This window comes from Humulus lupulus, chromosome 2 (assembly GCF_963169125.1).
Source record: "Humulus lupulus chromosome 2, drHumLupu1.1, whole genome shotgun sequence".
Classification (NCBI taxonomy): Eukaryota; Viridiplantae; Streptophyta; class Magnoliopsida; order Rosales; family Cannabaceae; genus Humulus; species Humulus lupulus.
This window is the reverse complement of record NC_084794.1, coordinates 6,642,119-6,658,472: the sequence shown is the minus strand read 5'-3', so window position 1 is coordinate 6,658,472 and position 16,354 is coordinate 6,642,119. Positions and strand designations below refer to the sequence as shown.

The following is a 16,354-nucleotide window of genomic DNA, read 5'->3' as shown; positions in this document are numbered from 1 at the left end:
GCTAATGTTGTGTAAGGTAGAAAGCAAGAAGCCTGAAGAGGGTCAGTTCTACTTGGGCAACACTCTATGTAGATTTGGTATTGCAGAGTTTGCCCTAGTTACCGGGCTAAATTTTGAGAAATCACCGTCCCCAGATGAGTTGAAAGAGCATCTTTCAAGTGATCGGATCATCCAGGAATATTTGAATGGTGATTCGAAGGTTAGTTTTGGTCAGTTGGAAGATGCATTGAAGGCCTCCACAAACCCAGAAGATGCATTTAAGCTGGGTTTGTGCTATTTGATAGAGGGGGTACTGAATGCCCTAGAGAAGACAACGATGATATGGGGAGATTCCCTGAGGATGGTTGAGGATATTGATTACTTTTTCAAGTATCCATGGGGGAAGTTGTCATTTAAGAAGGTTAGCAAAGGAGTTCAGAAGGACATGAAGAAGCAATTGAAACATTACGAGGAGAAGAAGAAATAGGGGTCAAGCAAAAAACAGAAGGAGGCGAAGTATAGTTTCAATTGCTATGCACCCGCGCTTCTTTACTGGGCTTTTGAGGCCATGCCTTCTCTCGGGAGTAAGTTCGGTGAGAACAGTGGGAATCAGATTCCGAGGATGCTTAGCTGGGGTACGAAGAGTAATATCACTATTTCGACAGCTCAGTTGGTTCCTATATTCGCCAACCGTCGAGTAAGTTCCATTTTATTTTGTTAAATGTCACAGATTAATTGATTAACGATTTATTTTATTAAAGTTTTCCTGACACATGTTATTCAACCATGCAGTTAGTTGTATTTCCCATGCTGAAGCCACGTCCCGGTGAGGTAGTCTACTACAATAGCCTCCCAGAAGTTGATTCCAGGTTATTCCCTGAGTTGGAATCAACTGTGGGGGAGACTAGGACTGCAGTGGAGGAAGTAATGGTACATGAGAAGGAGGCAGAGAAGCTGGCAAAAGTTGCAAAGGAAGCCTCCATTTTTTATGAGGATGTCCCGAGGGTTGAGGAGGGCACTTCACAGGCCTGTGCAGCTTCATCTAGTCAGGTTGCTGTAACGCCCCAACTCCAGGGACCGCTACAGTGCACATTGCAAACAGTGCTAAACTCGCTAATCGAGTCATTTGGCCATAAACGTGTAACTAAGTGTGATTAGCGGTTTAGGGGTTAAAAACTTTGGTTAAGATATAACGTTTCACTAGAACGTTTACTGTATACATTGGGATCCCAAAAATATAATTTCAGAGTTTATTACAAGAAAGTGTTTACAACAGGCCGTTCTAAGCGGCAAGACAGGGTTCAGCCCTAGTTCCACTTTCAAACCTCGCCCAAGTATTGGTCGAGCAGCTGCATATGTACACGTCATCACCTAAGCTCTCCAACTCAAGGATGGCCCAGCTTTCTTTTGCCTTTACCTGCACCACAAAGCACCCGTGAGCCGAAGCCCAGCAAGAAAACTCATATGCTCATAAGCAGCCATATCATGACTTCAAATCATATCTGGCATGCCTAGCATTCATAGCTCTATTCAGCATGTAAATGTATTCAAACAGATGCTGGGGTATCCAGGATAAGAAATCCTGGCCTTCTGATCGGAGGACTATCCAGTCAATCCTAATCAGATGAGTGACTACCAAACAAGTCACTAACCAAATGGAAGAGTGGCTGTTAGGTAAGCCACTAGCCTTCAAGCGCTTATAATATTCATCAAATGAGGGTCGCAACACTTGAGGTTCCGATAAACCACGCTGAGTGACCGACAAGCGAGTCACTAATTCAAATGGAAGGGTGACTGTTGGGTAAGCCTCTAGCCTTCAATAGGTTCTGGTAACCATACTGAGTGACTGCCATGCAAGTCACTAATTCAAATGGAAGGGTGGCTGTTGGGTAAGCCTCTAACCTTCAATAGGTTCTGGTAAACCATACTGAGTGACTGACAAGCACGTCACTAATTCAAATGGAAAGGTGGCTGTTGGGTAAGCCTCTAACCTTCAATAGGTTCTGGTAAACCATACTGAGTGATTGACAAGCACGTCACTAATTCAAGTGGGAGAGTGGCTGCTGAGTAAGCCACTAGCCTCCAAGCGCTTATTTCATTCATCGACCCTCGGGGTCGGTCTGGCATTAATGCTCTTTGAGTCATTCAATGCTGATAGTCAAATAGACCTCATCATTGATGGCTTGCGTGATACACGCTAAGACCATTCTGACTAATTAGTCAGTACCATGCACAGGTAAGCAATGCTATCAATGTGGATCATATGCCAACTATCCCAGAATAGGGCATTCAGCATGCTTGCTAAACAGTTCTAGCATAATTATGATTATGCACAAATGCAGAGACTCAAGCTCTGATTAATCTCATCCTCATCATTCATGGCATGCCCTAATCACATGTTTCTCGTGCATCACATGCATCACATTTAATCATCCAGCATGCCTCAACAATAATCATATGAAAATGGGCAAGATTGCCAAGCATTCATTATGCTATTAATGTTTACATTTAAACATTCAACATGCATCAATCATAACCATGCATGTCACATATGGGGTGCAGTTTTCTTACCTCTGGTTCGAGCAAGAACGAACAAAAGAACAACCCTGAGAACGATCGACTTTTTGGTCCTTTAGCGGTTACCTAATCACAACCAATTATAACCTCCATTAATGAGAATCCACAATAATAGGGTCTTAACCTAGGCACCACCCTCGGGACCTCGAAACATGCCCACACGGTGAGTAGAATCGATCCCGGGCCTTAAGGATTGAAACCCCAAGTCAAAAACCCTTAAAAACACTCAAAACGGGGTTTGGAAGGAACAGGGTAGCGCTACAGCGCTCAACCCCTAGCGCCACAGCGCTAAACTCAGAACCGCCCAAGTGCCAGAAACCCTCCTGAGGAGCGCTATAGCGCCCTAGGGTGGGCGCTGTAGCGCTACCTCCAGCCCAGAACACCCCTGAACCGTCCTTCTTCATCTCCTTCGATTCTAACTCGATTCACAAGCTTCCAAAGCCTATTCTTGATGCCAAATGAACCCAAAAACCATCCCAACACATCCCAAACATCACAAGCATGGGAACCCTAGCCAAAACTCCCAACAAAACCATGAATTCACCCTAAACATTTCAGCTGCAAAACAAAACCAAAACAGAGCAAACCAGAGAAACTATGGTTAGAAACTTACCCAAAGCTCGGCTTATGATGGCCTTCACTAGTGGAACACACTCCCAAACTCCCAAGGCTTGCTTCCCAAGCTAGAATCCTCAAAGTTGGCTCAAAAACCACAAAGAACAGTGAGAGAAAGGAGGTACGGGAGAACTCTAAAACATACTCTGTTTTTCCATCACCTTTTTCAGCTAAATAAGGTTATATCTATCCTAGGGGTGAAATGACCATTTTACCCCTAGGTCAATTAATGGTTTCTAAAGACTCCCAAGGGTATTTTTGGTACTTTCCTCCTAACTCGTTAATCATAATTAACGCTCTCCAATTCCCGTTATTCTCAATAATCTCAAACACCAATAATTCACATCCCGTTACCCTTTATCTCTCGGTAACGCTCTTACCATCAAAAACACCCCGAGACTCAAACCAAGTCCCGACACTTAAACTTGTTTTGACTAAGCCGCTAATTAATAATCTACGATCGTCTCATGTCGAGCAGCTCGAACAAACCCACATCATAATGTGGTCTCAACATATATCATCGGCATGCATACAATTAACATTATATTATAATATAATTCTCATAAACATACATAAACACGTTTAATGGCATAATTAAACAATTATGGCCCTCCCGGCCTACTAATCCAGCCGTTAACCATAATAGGGAATCCGGGGCATTACAGTTGCCCAGCCTGATTATGAGCAATTGATGCAGAGGCTCAAGAGGGTTGAGGAGGGCCAGGCAACCTTACTACAGAATCAGACCACGATCATGGCTTAGTTGGTGCAGCTGCTTTCACTGGTCTCAGGTCGATCCACCGACGTAAAATCAAATACAGAGTCTGATATCTTGCCTGCAGACTACGAGCGCGGTGATCAACCCTCCACTCCACAGGCCCAGACATCTGTAGTTTCCAGTGATGCTGACAGTCCCAGTGTACGAGTATTGCAGCCCAAGGAGGCAGCTGGCCTTGAAGTTGTCAGGAAGAAACGCAGGCCCAAGCGTTTTGATGACTTCACTGACCCAACAAAGAAGATTAGACTAGATAAACAGGGGCTAGTTGCTGAACCACTGAGGAAGTGTGACCCACAGCAGGAGAAGAGCTTCCATAAGTGGATCATCGAGAAGATCGACAATAAGAGAGACCGAAACGTCTATACTGGGACGCACGGTGTGGCATGGTTCTTACAGTTGCACACAGTCCAAACTTGGCTTTGGGATTCGGTATGTAAATTACATTCATGTTTTCAATTCAATCTTAAAATATATTGATGGTACTAACGAATTTTCATGTTTTTTCAGCATATTGATGCCGCTTTGTACATGCTACGCCGTCGACGCCACTTTTACCATGCTGCATTTCGGCAGGATGCTGCGATCATGAACACCACCTTCCCCCAGGTATGCCTAGGTCGTTGGAATCATTCAGAGAGACCGGCACTAAGTATACATGGGACGACGATGTGTTGAGAATGTTGAAGGGCGATGATAATCAATTCCTTGTATCATGGAAAAATGTGAGTGAAGTTTATTTGCCTTGCACGTCGAGAAAGCTGCACATTGGATCGCTATTGAAGTCTCCATTCCAACGTGGTGCATCAACATTTATGATTCCAACCATAGCGTGCTCAGTCCCACTCTGATGGAGGAAGCGATCAAGCCTTGGTGCTTATTGTTGCCTTCGTTGTTATGGTGTTCTGACATGTTTGACGACCATGAGGACCTCCAGGTATATCCTGAGCAGAATGCAAAGCCTTTTTCATATTGTCGTATTCCTCCGGAGGAGTGTCCTCAGACTAAGACAATGTATTCCCCTATTTAATTAGTGTATTTTGAAATATGAAAATGAAAGTTATTTTTATTTTCTATTGACACAAAATCGATTATATGCAGTGGGGATTGTGGTATGTTTGCCATCAAACATATCGAGCATCTGGTTGCCAGGCTACCACTCGATACCGTTATTGATGAGAACATCCAGCATTTCAGGACCAAGTGGTGTGTGGACCTATTTTATCAGAATTTGTCCCCGTGATGCTCTTTACATTTTTGTCTTACACATCTTGTATAGTATAACATATAGTTAGTTTTGTATATTATTTTTTATCAAACAATAATTTTTGAAAAAGTTATTAAATAAAAAAGTACTAAATTCACATAATATGTCTGCATCAACAAAACACAATGGGTCAAACCAAATCTACCTCGATAGCTAAATAATAATAAATGCATATATTCATATCAAAACTAACAAAGTATCAAAATCAATTGAATAATTACATAACACAAATTTTTAAATCCTAGCCTTACATGACTTCCTATTGTGCCCACTACCACCACATATGCTACACTTACGTGGCTTGACGATCTTTTCCCCACGTGAAGCATAGCGGTTTGTCTTTCGCCTACCCACTTTCTGCTTCCTGGGTCTTCCTACAGGGGTTTTCTCAACGGGGACGCCGAAAATTGTATCTCTCATGTGATCAGGGATTACCCATTCATCCTCATTCCCAACAGGGTAAATAGGATCTTTATAAGTTTCCCTCAATGCCTCCATTCTATAGTAAGGGGAACACAATGAGTAAATGTTTATGCTTCTTTTTCTGGCTGCAGCAAAAGCATGTACACAGGGTATCCCAATGGTTTGGAACATGCCACAAGAGCATGATTTTTTTGCCAAGTTCACCTCACCATCACCATTACCATCGACCACTTCGAAATTCGTGATGACCAAGGACTTGGACATCCAGGAAAATTGTTTTATCACCTATTTGCTTCAAATCATTTTCCATCTCAGGTGATAACACAATTGTTGCTTTTGCAGCTCTTTCATGTCTATCTGCAAACCAAGACTGAATAGTAAATCTTATGAATTCAAGAAAAGTGGCGACTGGAAAGCTCCTTGCCTCCTTGGTTTTATTGTTAAAGCTTTCTGCATAGCTACTCGTCATAATATTGTATCGGTTACCAGGAAAATAAGCGCTACTCCACCTTTCAAAGCCAATTCCCTCTAGATATTGAGCAATGGGCGGATCAATTACCTTAATCTTTTCATACAAATGTGATGGTAACATGCACCATGATAGGCATCTAGGAACACAAGCTCCAAAGCATGATTAATGCTTTTATGCTTGTCCGATACAAAAGCAAGGTTCTCAACGTCCCCTATGGCTTCCTTCAATTTTCTCATAAAATAAGTCCAAGAGTTATGGTTCTCACTGTCCACCAATGCAAACGCAATTGGAAACAACTGGTTGTTTGCATCCAACGCAACAGCACAGAGCATGTGGCCACCATACTTATTCTTCAAGAATGTGCCATCCACACAAATTACAGGACGACAGTACTGGAAACCACACCTAGAAACACCGAGGGAAAAGAAGCAATACAAGAAACGACCATCTTCTGCTACAAAATCAGTAATTGTACCTGAGTTCTTATGCTCCAACTGACACAGGTATCCAGGTAACTTGGAGTATGATTCCTTAGGTGTCCCTCTGATATACATAAAAGCATTTTCTCTGCATCTCCACGCCTTCTCATAGCTCATTTCGACCCCAAAATGGTGTTTCATGTCCTCCCTTATGTCGTTTGCCATGTAGCGAGTACCATTGGTAGCAAATTTCCTCTTGATTAGGTGCCCAACAACCCACGGTGATGCTTGACGGTGGTCCTTATCTCGAATTTCTTGTGAGCAAGTGTGTACTTCGTTGTATACAGTAATCTCGAACATTTCAGATCGCATTTTTTTCTTACCCTTCAATCTCCAACCACAATCAAGATCCTTGCAGGTAATGTACCACACACCTGTCCCAGATTTCTTCACCATAAACTCAAAATTATTCTCCATCGCAAATATGGATGCTTTGGTTTTCAATTCAAGCTTGTTCTGAAAGAACTTCCCAAGGTGCAATTCTCCTGAAGCTTTGCTGGTTGAGGAATGATGTTGATGTGAGGCATCTATATCCTCTTTGGTGAACATGGGAGCACTCCATGTTCTACGATCTTCACCTAAGTCCAATGGAGAACTCCATTTAAAACTATCATCGGTTCTACTTGGACATGGACGACTACTGCTGGTCCCAGATGTTTGCCAATCTTCTATTATGCGCTCCTCATCTACCATAACATCTGAACTCTGTGTTGGAAAATCTGCCCTAACATCTGGCCCACCAAGATCTGTTGCATCAGCAACAGGATCGTCATTGACATAAGGATCGTAGCCATAGGGATTGTACTCCGCCGTGTCATGCACATGTGGCAGATCTCTAACCGGGATATCATCATGGACTATGACGTCTGGATTTTTCTCCGGAATACATGTTCCAACGTCACCTTGAGTTCCTTTGAGACCATGACATAAAGGAGAAATGTTCTCTTCAAATCGAACTTCTTTATTAACGCTGGCAAAAGCCGATGCATTTCTTACACCTCCATTCTTAATCAATGTCACACATAGAAGAATGCGCTTCTCTATAGATTTCGATGCTAACCCAATGAATGCACGCACATGCTTATCATTTTTTATAACGGCAGGTTTGATGGATTGTGATAGGCATGTGTATGGAACCTCAATTTTTAAGTCATGCACACATTTATCCATTTCAAGCTCATCGTACAAAATGTCAAGCAGTTGCTCATACGTCACACCCTTCTCCACGGGCAGAACTTGATTTTCAGCATCTCTGAAAATCCAATCCCTATTTTCGAGTTCCCAAACACCATTGAATGCAATAAATACGGAAACAGTCAAATCTGCAACAAAACAACAAAAAAAAGGTCAAAAAGTTAAACTACAACATAAAACATAAAATATCGATTTCTATCGATATATGTCGAGTCTTATCAAGGTCACACATATCGAGTTTTATCGAGTACAATCGAGGACTATCGAGGCAAACAATCCAATAAAATTCTTATACACCTATCGAGTTTTATCGAATACAATCGAGTTATTAAATCCAATTAAACTCTTATAAACCTATCGAGTTTTATCGAGTACAATCGAGGACCATCGAGGTATTAACATCCTAACACTATTGAGGCACGTCGAGGTCCATCGAACCAGCATGCAAGCAACACATCGAGACTTATCGAGTTTCATCGAAACTCATCGAGGCAGGAAAAAAATCCTGAAAAAAACGCACGAAGTATCCAAAATTCATTCCAACAGTGAAAAATTGCAATAAAACATGAAGGCATTCACAGATCTGTTCGAAATAAGATAAGTAATGTAACCAGACAAGTTTCCTCACTACTTATAACAAATATATACTTACCCATACGATTTTTTTTCCTAGATCCGAAATCCAAAATGAAGTTTCTTGACTTGAAAAGACTCACAACTTGCCCCTAGATCCAAAATGCAAATTAATGGTGGCATGTTTTTTTTGTGTGTACAAGAGTTTGAGAGATTGAGAGGGAAAACATAAGAGATAAAGAGTGAAAACTATAAGAAAAAGATAGGGAAAATTATGTCAGAGTATTTTGGGTAGTAACGTCATTAGTAAGACCAAAATAAGAATTATATAAAAGTAAGGTATTTTTTAAACGTAGTCTCATTTATTGCATTAAAACTCAAATTTCAACTCTTATATTTCAATAAGGATACATTTATCAGTCAAATAAAATAATAATGATGCAGAATCAGAATTCCTGTTGCCGCGAGTGTGGACCATCTCTAAATGATTTAGTTCCTGAAAGAAATAATGGGAGAGGTACTGATTTGGAGTTGAAATGGGAAGGTACCAAAATGAGCTGGAGGAATACGTGTGTATAAAATTAAGCTTTCAACTTTTAAACACTATTATAGCACATGGTATTCGGTATCAGAGATCGAAATCATTATACATAGCAGACAAAATAGTGACCAAGTTAAATGAAATTTTGATTAAAATTATAAAGGGAAAAAGAATGAGTTATGTCAGAAGTGTATCAAACGATGTGTAAATATACTATAAAAATGTACTACAATGAATATATATTTATATAAAACATTGCCTTTATAATATAATACAAATTTATTTTGTAGTGATTTATGTAATTTCCCTACCCATGTGCTTCTCTAGTGTCAACCCCATTTGGAACGGTTGACCACCTTCTGTGTCCTAATAAAATATGAACAGAAAAGTCTTGACCAAAACTCAGGCCACTGGTAAGAAGTTTTAGGTGGGTTTTTCTTCCTTCTGAAGTTTCTAGCTGGAAAAATGCTACCCCAAGTCTTCGTTCTGTCTCTTCTGTTATTGACGTTAGCATCTGCAGGTAAACTCAGTTCCATATTTTCAGTCTCCAACAAGAACCATTTGCTAGATTGATTAACTGATATATTGACCACCTCTCTTTAAGTTTTTGCAACACTTAGTAGTAGTAGTAGTAGTAGTAACATATTATGTTTTCATTTCCAGATCTTCTGCAGAATCCGGACTTTGAATTTCCACCATCAAACCTCCCAAAAGATTCAAAATCCCCATTTGTTTTACTCAACAAAAACAACACAATTCCCGGATGGACATTTGAAGGCACAGTCCTGTATGTCACAGCTGATGAAACCTTTTCATTACCGCATAATGGACATGCTGTGCAACTGGGGGAAGATGGCATAATCAACCAGACATTCCTTGCTAGCGCAGACTACTTGCGCTATGTGCTTACATTCACAATTGCGCCGGCTCAGACTCAGAATTGTTCGGATAGTGCTGAGACAGTAATCTCAGCACCAGATAGTCAAGGGGTCTTTTCTTTGAAGCAGCCTTATGGGAAGGAAACTTGGGAAAGCTATGGTCATTACTTGGGAAGCTGGGGTGATGGAGAGTCCATCAACCTTGTGATTCAGAGGCAAGCTGAGGATTCCAATTCCAGCTCCATCTGCTGGCCAGTGATTGATGAGCTTCTTATTAAGAGCATGCCAAAACTAGTTCAAGGAAATGGTATGCTTTCTCTTTCTCCATCTATAATTTTCATTTAGAAGGTATGTGACATACAATAGCTAAAATTTTCTGAAGATTTGTTTGAAAGCTTGCTAAGGAGGGTAAAACTAATTTTTAACCACAATTGTATTTTCGGCTCTAGCTTTTAACTTGCAGCCTAGTATCTCATTCTTAACATAAATGAAATAGTTTTGTTTTGAATTCCACATCACGCAAACTGACAAACTCATTGACATTATAGTAGTTATTTCAATTTTGGACTTGGACTTGCAGGAAATTTACTACTAAATGGAGGATTTGAACATGGTCCAGAATTTCTCAACAACTCTACTGAGGGAATATTGATTGAATCAGCACCTAGTCTGATCCAATCCCCATTGCAAGAGTGGTCTGTGTTAGGAACTGTAAACTATGTAGATTCCAAGCACTTTTTTGTCCCGCAAGGCAATGCTGCAATCGAGATTGTTTCAATCGGTATACAAACAGCAGCAAGCCTTAAAGAGGGATCGAGTTATAATTTGGAATTTATTCTAGGAGATGCTAACAACTCGTGTGTGAAAGATTTCCTAGTGTCTGCCCAAGCAGGGTCAACAGTTCAAAATTTTACTCTTCTCAGCAGTGGCACAGGCTCAGCCAAGAATTTCTCAATGAAGTTCAAGGCAGATTCAAGTGTGACAACAATCAGTTTTATGAGTTACGCTGCAAGCCAAACAAAAAATGGTATTCTTTGTGGTCCTGTGGTTGATGATGTAGTTTTGCGTGTTTCGCTCGGGATGAAACCAGATATCCAATGGATTGTTCTGGTTTTTCTGTATTTGGTAGCCTTTCTAACGTTTCATTGAAGTTGACAAAATGGAATTTTTGTAGCTCATTATGCCAGAGCAATATGTGGGAATACAAGTTTTGCTCCTTTGAGGAGTTGGATTTTGCAGGGTTGGTTATGTATAATGGATATTTGTTTAATTATTGGGATAAACTACCATCCACCATTTCAGATTCAGCCTTCTCATTCATCAACGTTGAACATGTTATCCTTCAATTAGATAATTTATTAAAAAAATATATTCCAAAGCAAGTGAAAGTTGTTTGAGTTTGAGAGAAAAGATTGACATAATAATATAGATATGTAGAACACAGTACATGACAAGGACAATGCTTATTTTGCTAAACATACATTGTTCATCATGTTTCTTATTCTTTAAATCTTTAGCTTCTGAGAAATTGAGGATAGTTTGCCATACATTTCAATTTGATTTGTACTGGAAGTCCCTGCTTTTGGTGCTAAATAATCTGCAGGATCCTTTTGTAAAGCTGTGATGGGGTTTGGCTCCAAATGTGGAACAGCCTGCATATCGATATCAGGTTGCAGTGTTAACATGGCTACTGGAACCTGGTTAGGCTAATCTCATCTCAACTATAACCATCCGAAGACTCGTAGATGATTGAGCTGAAAATACTTTTGGCAGAGGTCTTCCTGAACTGGAAGTAGTGAAAGGAGGCCATATTTGCAATGCTGAAGTCTAACTTAGAAGAATGAAACAGAACAAAAGGACAAAAACACAATGCAAAGAAGAAGATGGAAACCGTGGTCGCTTTAGCTATCTGTCCCCAGATTGATCCACTGGATTGATGAGTGAATATACCAGCAGCCAAAATCATACCAGCAGAAGAGCATGATCATTTAAAGAATGTGAATCTATGAACATATAGGACTCCACACAAGGCTTAAGAGATGGAAATGTTATTAAAGCCCACAAAAGCTATGTTGTAAGTCTTGTATCCTTCATAATCTGTAATCAATATCTTACTGTTTGTTTGTTTGTTTTTACGTCTGTTCTCTTGTGGAATAAAACATGTTATGATTGAACAATATTACATTTACAATTTGGCATTGGATTGTAAGTTGTTTGCACCCTCTGTCAAAGAGACAGAACAAGTCAGTGGCAGGGAAATAAATGAACAGAGACCACACCAACCTCAATTAGAATTTTTCTCACACTAGCAGATTAAGAAAATCTGATGCTTTTAGAAAAATTTTGTCCATATATCTAAAGTTTATTTTATTTTCTGATGTGGATGCAAACACTCCACACAACAATAGTGAATCTGTATAAAAATACTAAGAAAAGATCTCATATGTTCGTGTGTGTCATCTAGGACTTGAGCAACAGTCCCAATTCTATAAAAATCGTATACATCTGAGTCTTCCTTTCTTTTTCTAACACTCAAAAGTATAAGATGAGTCCTAAAAGAATATACATACGTGTCTCCTAAGAACTATATTTGTACAAGACTTGACATGATAATTCCACATGGAATATGGCAGCTGGAAAGGTTTTAACAGCAGCCAATAATTTTGAACAAATCTTCTATTATCTCTGGCAGTCTTTGGAATAGTTTCAAACTGCAACAGAAAATACAAAAAATGTTAGTTTGTAAACAAAAGTATTGATGCAGTTATAAAAAATTTAACAAGTGTAACAACTAATCATTAAAATCATGATGTTTGCATTCTATTTCTTTTATAAAATAAGCAACCTACTAGTAACATGATTTCTGTAAAAATGAACAAAAAAGATGTTTAATAAGGGAGAAGAAATACTTTCAATAAGATGTTATGTATTTTCACTCTATCTCCATTCCCCAGTGAACTGTCTACACAGCACTGGTTTGTGCTGCTCGTCTAAGAAGATATTTATAATCATGACCTCTGGACCATTCATCAATCTCACGAGCACGTAAAACAGGCAACGGATGAGAAAGCTGTCTCGTTTGAGCATTTCTAAACATCATAGATTACTTAGTTTAGAGCAAGCATTTAAGAATTTAAATAACCAAAACCTTTTCAATATGTTAATATTGTTAAATTTACCTTATGTACCAACCAATCGGGCTTGATGAAGCTTTTTCATAAGACCGAGCTTGCTCCAAAAATGCATCAACATTTAGTTGGTCAGCCATAGATGGACAGCCCCCAGCTAACTTCATCAGCACAGAGATGACCACCTCTTGTAGGAGAATTATAACCAATAATTAGATGATCACAGTATGAATAATAAAAGGAATCTACCATTTTGGTATCATGTGATTTGACTTATAAAAGTTATAATCTTTTATTATCGATAATACTCATATGATCCCATATATTTTACAAAACAGAACAAAAATGCAGTACTTTAGACTCGAATCTTGTCAAATATATTTTTAAGTCATTGCGCTTAAGAGAAGATTGTCATGAGTAATCTTGAATGCATGGATGTACGCGAATGAGGCATGAAGAGTAAATGTACATTTAAATAATAAAAAAACATTAAGTTAAAGTAAAACATGTAGTTTACTGAGATGATATACCTTTGAATCTTGAGCAACAAGAAGAGCTGCACGATCACAAGTTAACTCAGCTGCTCGAAGCCAACGGAATAACTGTTCTTCTAAACTCTGAGCTATCAACCCACCAAGCCCTGTGAACGAAATAGTTTAGAACCCCATAACATCTTGTGCATCATGCAACTTCAGAGGATTAGTGGAGAGATTACTACGATCAAGTTAACTTTTCAGGCCAAGAATCGAATGGGAAAAAGAAATGTCGACATACTTTTCTCTAAAACCTGCCTTGTTTAACTTAAAATCTACAGGAAAATTACCAGTGATGCTTAGCTTGAAGGCTCCAAGTCATCTAATGTTTTTGGTCAAATAGCAATTCATAACACAAAAATAGTGAACCTACCAGGTAAAGAATAAGCTCCAAGGGTAAGAATATTTGCAAATGTAAGCCACACACCATGGTCGCACTTCAAATGACCCAGCTCATGAGCCAAAACAGCCTGTTTTATAAGAGTAATACATCTTCTTAGCCTTTCAGAAACACTCGAACAAGAAATTTTGGATAACAGTATAATGAACAGTGAATTTATAAACTAAAAACATAAGATTGTGAGTTGTAACCTGCAACTCCTTTCGTGTCAAAAGCTCCACAAGACTAGTATGAACCACAACAAAAGGCTTTTTACCACTTATGGCTAGAGTATATGCATTTGGTACAGGACTTTGACGAACATACAGATCAGGGGACTCGATGTTCAATATTTTCGCTGCTTCAATCATTAACTGGTGTAGTTCAGGTAGCTGATTCAAATGAAAAAAAAACCACAAAAATAAAAGAAAGAATAGTGTAAGATGATAATAATATTTAACAATTAAACACACACAAAGACCCAATATAGCCTTATTCCTTCTTACAATCAAATAACCTGATTCTCTGAAACAAGAACTGATGTTCCAATATTCTCCAAAAGCATCACTTGTTCTGAAACAGACCCTGCAACGCATATTATCAATCTGTTAATATGAGCAACAAATTTAATTAAATAATTATGAAAAAAATAAATACCCAATTCTTGGAATTACCTAGTAAAGCCTTTCCAAGTTCGTTCAACCCCGGAATCGCCCTCAAAATCAGTGTGTTCTGAGCAAAAACAGAAAGATAAATATGAAGAAAAAAGAAAGATTTTTTTTCTTTTTTTGATATATATTTATAGTTAAATAAACCTGTTTGTCAAGAGGGTGGCGGAAATCATCGGCGTCGAGATCGCGAAAGACAAGAGAGGCAGCTTTACAAACGAAGGTGGCAGTTCTGGTGGGATTCTTCTTCCTCAAACACGAGCCAAACCTCACTCTCTCAGAAACGAAGGAACTATTATAACTGAGAGTATTAAAATTCAGAGGGAGGGGTACGGACGCCATGGCAGAAAAATCTGAAGGTGTTGAGGAGAGAAGAGTGTGATGATATTTGTTTGTTGAGTAGTTTCGTATGTATCGTTCTTGTTTGTGTTGTGAGTCTTGTGACCACAAATAAAACGAGCACAAGGCGTTGTTGTTATGGTGACAGTTAAACGACATGTCGTTTTCGGTTGACCATAATAAGTAGTAGATTAGAAACGTACATGTATCTCATTGAGGTTCTATGACTCTATAGGACAACAAAAGAACACGTCATTCCATTCTATACTGAATTTTTGTCTTTTATTTATTTTTTAACAACTTTTGTCTTTTAGTTTTAATTATCAAAAGTTGTACTTATACTTAATGAAAAATTGTTGGGCACTAATTGTTTTACTAATTTATAAGCATTTTCGGTACATTAATAAGTTGTAATTCTATTTTTTTTATACTATAGTATATAATGTAGTTAATTTTTAATAAGTTTTCAAGAAATTTCGGATGTCAAAATCAATATTTAAACTAAGGGTGCACAGCGTGCAGTTTGTGCTGTTTTTTTATTTGGCAGTTTGAGAAAAATGCAACTCATAACTGTCCAACAAGTATGCGGTTTTGGCGGATTTTTTATGGGTGGATTTATGCGGTTTTATGGGCAGGTTGGGCTAATATAAATATCAAAATTATCAACTTATGATGTTTAAAAAAAAACAAAAAATTATAGACTATAAAGTTCAAACTTATATCATCTTTACTCATCAATATTATCATGAATAATAATTTTATAAAATATTATAGTATCTCAAACTTGAATCTAAAACTTTACAAAAAAAAATTATAATAATTATACAAATTATAAATGGTATTGAACTCATCAATCCATACATTAAGCATTTCAACATTTTGAGTTTTGTTATGAAAAATTTCACTAATATTAAATCATCAATATAAGTAACACTATTTCTTTTTTCATATATTTTTCACAAACAAGTTTTTCTATATAATTCCTAAGTTACCACTATTAATCTCATAGCAGTGAAAGCTTTCATTAAAAAAAGGTTAAATCTTTGGACTACATAAATATATATATGTATAAATATAAATATAAATAATACAACGATTCATATCCCACAATCTAATATCTTCATCAATCATATTAAAAGTGTCACAAATTTTATAATTTCTAATGAGCTCTTTAAGAGTTGTATTTTTAGATTTAGATTATTACTAAAAATGTATATATATAAATATATATATATCTATATAAAAAAAAATAAAGTAGCGGGTGCGGGTTGGACCCTCTTTATATTATTACGATCCGTACTCAACCCATCTTGTGGCGGATTGGGTTCAACCCAACCCAGTTTCGATGGGTTTTTTAATGGGCGGGTTCAAAGCCGGCGGATTTTGATGGGTTGGGCAGTTGGGACAGATTAGCGGTTTTTTTGTGTACCCCTAATTTAAACAACTTGTTGCATGCATGTTTGTTTTGATATTTATACACGCCTGTAATATGTTATTTAAATATAAATTTTGACATCCTAAATTATTCAATTTT

General features: G+C 38.2%; 2 protein-coding genes and 1 long non-coding RNA gene across 4 annotated transcripts; 2 read left to right on the top strand and 1 right to left on the bottom strand.

Annotated features, from left to right (window-relative positions):
* The first annotated feature begins 3,841 nt into the window (after positions 1 to 3,841).
* Positions 3,842 to 5,260, top strand: LOC133815802 (uncharacterized). Its single transcript, XR_009884842.1, has 3 exons — positions 3,842 to 4,378; positions 4,457 to 4,960; positions 5,048 to 5,260. It is a non-coding gene; the product is annotated as an uncharacterized LOC133815802 (long non-coding RNA).
* A 3,831-nt stretch (positions 5,261 to 9,091) lies between these two features.
* LOC133817078 (BIIDXI-like protein At5g11420) lies at positions 9,092 to 11,074 on the top strand. The gene is made up of 3 exons (XM_062249463.1): positions 9,092 to 9,415; positions 9,559 to 10,080; positions 10,354 to 11,074. The coding sequence occupies exons 1-3, from the start codon at positions 9,361 to 9,363 to the stop codon at positions 10,920 to 10,922; spliced, it is 1,146 nt and encodes a 381-aa protein (XP_062105447.1). The 5' UTR covers positions 9,092 to 9,360; the 3' UTR covers positions 10,923 to 11,074.
* Positions 11,075 to 12,103: 1,029 nt separating this feature from the next.
* LOC133817079 (plastoglobule-localized metallopeptidase 48, chloroplastic) lies at positions 12,104 to 14,913 on the bottom strand. Of its 2 annotated transcripts, none has more exons than XM_062249465.1 (8): positions 14,629 to 14,913; positions 14,488 to 14,545; positions 14,331 to 14,398; positions 14,026 to 14,205; positions 13,808 to 13,904; positions 13,432 to 13,541; positions 12,953 to 13,086; positions 12,104 to 12,484 (listed from the first exon to the last, which is right to left on the bottom strand). In XM_062249465.1, exons 1-8 carry the CDS (start codon positions 14,821 to 14,823, stop codon positions 12,418 to 12,420), a joined length of 909 nt encoding a protein of 302 aa, XP_062105449.1. In that variant the 5' UTR covers positions 14,824 to 14,913; the 3' UTR covers positions 12,104 to 12,417. The 2 variants fall into 2 exon arrangements, 1 of the variants encoding a protein (XP_062105449.1); XR_009885497.1 differs by lacking the exon at positions 12,104 to 12,484 and adding an exon at positions 12,699 to 12,862 and having other exon boundaries at positions 12,953 to 13,088.
* Between the last annotated feature and the right edge of the window lie 1,441 nt (positions 14,914 to 16,354).

Coding starts and splice junctions, on each gene's coding strand:
- LOC133817078 (XM_062249463.1), top strand. CDS start 9,361: ATGCTACCCCAAGTCTTCGTTCTGTCTCTTCTGTTATTGACGTTAGCA. Junction 9,416..9,558: donor ATTGACGTTAGCATCTGCAG/GTAAACTCAGTT, acceptor TTTCATTTCCAG/ATCTTCTGCAGAATCCGGAC. Junction 10,081..10,353: donor AAAACTAGTTCAAGGAAATG/GTATGCTTTCTC, acceptor TTGGACTTGCAG/GAAATTTACTACTAAATGGA.
- LOC133817079 (XM_062249465.1), bottom strand. CDS start 14,823: ATGGCGTCCGTACCCCTCCCTCTGAATTTTAATACTCTCAGTTATAAT. Junction 14,206..14,330: donor TTCTTGTTTCAGAGAATCAG/GTTATTTGATTG, acceptor CATTTGAATCAG/CTACCTGAACTACACCAGTT. Junction 13,087..13,431: donor TTGTTGCTCAAGATTCAAAG/GTATATCATCTC, acceptor CTCCTACAAGAG/GTGGTCATCTCTGTGCTGAT.